This window comes from Ranitomeya imitator, chromosome 1, assembly GCF_032444005.1.
Source record: "Ranitomeya imitator isolate aRanImi1 chromosome 1, aRanImi1.pri, whole genome shotgun sequence".
Lineage (NCBI taxonomy): Eukaryota > Metazoa > Chordata > Amphibia > Anura > Dendrobatidae > Ranitomeya > Ranitomeya imitator.
In genome coordinates, this window is record NC_091282.1 from 684,987,874 (window position 1) to 684,992,383 (window position 4,510).

The following is a 4,510-nucleotide window of genomic DNA, read 5'->3' on the forward strand; positions in this document are numbered from 1 at the left end:
GGGTGGAGGAGCTGGCTACGTAGGAGCGCCAAATTCTCCACCTCCTGTGTGCTGATTGGGCGGTACAAGACTGTGCGCTCATTCGACAGACAAAGGACTATTGTTCCCGGCTGATAAAACCGGAGCTGTCGAGCGCTGTATTCTTTTCTCTCTGGAGCACGTGCTGGAAACAGAACTAAATTCACTGGATTCCCTGGACTTTTATAACTACTATAACTACAGACTTTTACCGCAAAAGGTATGTATAGTGCTACAGCGTAGCAGATGTTGCGATTCAACAGGGATAAACGCTGGAGCGTGGATGATTGTTCCTTATGGGGAGTAGGGTAGGCCAGAGAGCCTCAGGTACACAGCTGTAGCGTGGCCCAATTAATCCTTTTACAGATCAAGCTGTAGCATGGTGGACTGCCCCGTTTATGCCAGTAGCAACATATATAGTTATTAGATCAATGGTCAAAACATTGTTTTGTAAGCACGTGTATTTATTGTACGTTTGTTTTTTTTTTAGGAAGTATGCTCACTTCCGGTGAGAGGTCTGTTGTTGCTGCTGCCCTGGTGTTTGAGGCAGCACGTCTCCAAGAGGAGAGACGTCCTAAACGAAAAACGTCGCATGTGGACCCGGAGCTGGCTGCAGAAAAGATCTACATTGTCACACATGGGTCTCATAAGAGAGTTACGTGATAATAACCCTCATGATTTCCGAAACTACCTTAGGATGTCAGAGGAATCCTTCAAGATTATACTTTCTGTTGTTACGCCACTCATACAAAGGCGTGAAACGCCGATGCGTGCAGCCGTGCCCGTGGATGAAAGGTTGGCGGTGACACTGCGGTTCCTGGCTACAGGAAGGTCTCTTCAGGATTTGCAGTTTTCCGCTGCTGTTTCCAGACCTTTACTGAGCGTTGTGATTCCGGAGACATGCGAGGCCATTGTGCAGAGCTTAAGGCATTATATGGAGGTACTACTATTTATTTTGGGCTGCTGTGTTATGTCGATATATTATACTAGCTATTGAACCCGTTCTACGCCCTGGTGGCGAGCATTTCTATTGGTATATGGTCTCCATCCTATCATGTGCTGCTCCCATCCTGCGCCCCCATTCTGACATGTGCTGCTGCGATCCTGCGCCATCCTGCGCCTTCATTCTGACATGTGCTGCTCCCATTTTGCGGCTCCATTCTGACATGTGCTGCTCCAATCCTGCACCACCCTCCTTTTATTTGCTGCTCCCAATGTTATTTTATAGGTTATATTATTTCGATATATTGTTTAGCACCCCCTCTCAGTCAGTGAAGCCGTCTGATAAAATGGCTGCCTGCATACTCAGGATTGTTGACTTTGTTTTACTAATCCATACTGCGCGTCAATCACTCTAGGATGTCCACATGGGAGTGTATGTGCACAACAATATATTTTACCTAATTTGTACATGTTTCCTTCTCATCTTGCAGTTTCCCAAGACGGCGGATGACTGGAAGAGGATTGCTTCCGATTTTGATCAGCTGTGGCAGTTTCCAAACTGCGGTGGCGCATTAGATGGAAAGCATGTGCGCATCACGCAACCAGCCAACTCTGGATCCTTTTTTTACAACTATAAAGGATATTTCAGTGTGATCCTCATGGCCCTTGTCAATGCGAACTATGAGTTCGTGGATGTGGATGTTGGCATGAATGGTCGAGTCTCCGATGGTGGTGTTTTTGAACACACTTCATTTGGGGAAAGCTTGAGGAACAATCAACTGCAGTTGCCACAAAATGAAGACACAAAAGCAAACCTCAATTTTGTTTTCATCGCAGATGAAGCTTTCCCTCTTCATCCACATCTGCTGAAGCCATTTGCGCAGCGAACACTCACAGCGGAGCGCAGAATCTATAATTACCGGTTGTCTAGGGCCCGTCGTGTGGTTGAAAATGCCTTTGGGATTATGGCGAATCGGTTTAGAGTGTTCCACACAGCTATCAACTTGAAGCTGCCGTCTATAGACTTTGTGGTTTTGGCATGCTGTGTGCTCCATAATTTCCTGAGACGTCATGATACCAGCTCCTATTCTCCTCCTTCATTCATTGATGCAGTGGACCCAAGAACCAGAGATATTGTGCCCGGGGAATGGCGAACACAACCAGAAAATTTAGCAGCTCTTCAAGCACTGGAATCTGGCAGACAGGCAGACGATGCAAGGGACTGTCGAGAAAAATACTGTCTGTACTTTAATGGTTCTGGAGCTGTACCCTGGCAGGATCACGCTGTATAAACAAATTTTTCTTTTTTGTTTTGCGTTAACTCAACAATATGTATGTTATGCTTTCGTGTCCACAATGTAATTTTTCGAGTAGGTAACTGTCTCTTGTGTAATAAAATTTAATTGTATTTATTACTCCCGTTATTCTTGGTTGTTCATTTTAGATAAAGTGGTTAACTCCTTAATCCCATAAGACGTCCTATGCCGTCAAGGTGTCCTGTGACTAATTAATACCCATTGACGGAATAGTACGTTATAGCGATCGGTCTATATTGCATTCCAAAGTCAAATGGCGACTTCCTTCCATTCCAAGCTCTGCCATGCACCCAAACAATGGTTTACCCACACAGATGCGTATTTTCAATCATATAAACCCCTCTAAATGACTTTAAATGAGATGAGATGCCTAAAAAATGGTGTTGTAAACCCTTATAGCTCCATAAACATTAAATAATGCGAAGATTTTTTATTTATTTTTTGTAACAATTTTTTTGTATTAAACGATTTACCAACAAAATATTACATAACAAAAAACAAATTTTTTATCTCCTTCCACGACCCAACAGGTGTCGCAGCGTGAGGCCCTGCTGCTCTACTTGAGCCTGGAGGAGCGCTGCTGTCTGCTGCAGGAGCGCTGCTGTCCGCTCCAGGCGCAGTTGTCTTGCCAGGAGCTCTCTCATGGTGGGCGGTTCTGTGGATAGAAGAGGTTGGAGAACAGACGGTGATTCCGCTGAAAATACATCTCGACCTCTGGGGCAGGACCAAATTGAGTGTGTTGTAAATTTCAATTTGGTCCGGGCCCACAGGGCGATGTTTTTTTTATTAAATTTTAAAGTTTTAGTTGTTGTCAATTGTGACATCCCGCAGATAACCACTCGTATTGTCTTGATACTTACGGAGAAGGGACGCCGGTTCTTCATTGCCAGAACCAGAGCTGCTTATTTGCCATCGCATAGATCTGGCCACTGCTGCAGCAGCTAAAAGGAAATAATAACAGATCTGGTTAACTATGGAACATGACGTTGGGAAGCGCTCGCTGTTTTGGTCACTTACGTATGGTCGCTTCTGGGGAGAAGGCCGCCGACCCGGGGGAGGAAGATGAGTGGTGGAAGGGAGGTGTTGAGGGTGGTGTAGGGGTGCGAGGGCGCCTGGTCGCAACAGATGGTGGAGGTGTGGTAGGCCGCCTGGTCATTACTGCGTCTGTAATGTATTCAAATATTTCCGCTACCCTCTTATGTCCCGTATGCAGTTGAAAAAATGTAATCAATGATTGTTAACTTAAGTGACGTCACGGACTGTGGGCTCCCGCTGGTGGTGGATGCTGTGGTGCTGCTGGCAATGGCAGGTACCTGTTGCCGGCGCTGTCTCTCTACACATAAAGTAAAGAAACGCAATGTTTAAAAACACATGTAGAGTGCTGCAGATCAAAGCTAACAATATACTGAAACTGAAAATTGAGATCACACTTCACAGGGGTGCGAGGGCGCCTGGTCGCAACGGATGGTGGAGGTGTGGTAGGCCGCCTGGTCATTACTGCGCTTGTAATGTCTTCAAATATTTCCGCTACCCTCTTATGTCCCGTATGCAGTTAAAAAACTGCAATCAATGATTGTTAACTTACGTGACGTCCCGGGCTGTGGGCTCCCGCTGGTGGTGGATGATGTGGTGCTGCTGGCAATGGCTGGTACCTGTTGCCACCGCTGTCTCTCTACACATAAAGTAAAGAAACGCAATGTTTAAACACAAATGTAGAGTGCTGCAGATCAAAGCTAACAATATACTGAAACTTAAAATAGAGATCACACTTCACAGGGGTGCGATACTCTGACATGTCTGTGGGCTCTGGTGTTCAATGGTCTGCCTGTCTTGGGACATGTATTATTTAATCACTAGGCCAACTTCCTCCTATAATATTTTTGGTCAATCGAGAAACAAAAAATTATGGACATCTAAATAATTTAAAGATGGTGGTGGAGATTAGGGAACCCCTTACCTGACCATTTTTGTCACGGACAACGCATATTCCTCTCGGACAATAAGTCCATTTTACAAAAACGGGGCATGTTTATCAATGAATTTGAGGTCAAGTTGGCAACCATGAGCGCGAGCCTCTCTCCCAATCCCCCCCCTCCTGACAGCGTGCATCTCCCAATCCCCCCATACTAGTACTTGCCTCGCCTTGTCTCCGCACGCAACTCAGCAAAAATTTGTGGCGTTTTGTAGCGGAGGTCAGCCCACTTTTTCCGCAGCTGAAGCACACTGCGGTGGAC

At 45.8% G+C, this 4,510-nt stretch overlaps 1 protein-coding gene across 1 annotated transcript; it reads left to right on the forward strand.

Annotated features, from left to right (window-relative positions):
* Positions 1 to 715: 715 nt before the first annotated feature.
* Positions 716 to 2,252, forward strand: LOC138642124 (uncharacterized). Its single transcript, XM_069730101.1, has 2 exons — positions 716 to 958; positions 1,452 to 2,252. The coding sequence occupies exons 1-2, from the start codon at positions 716 to 718 to the stop codon at positions 2,250 to 2,252; spliced, it is 1,044 nt and encodes a 347-aa protein (XP_069586202.1).
* The last annotated feature ends 2,258 nt before the right edge of the window (positions 2,253 to 4,510 follow it).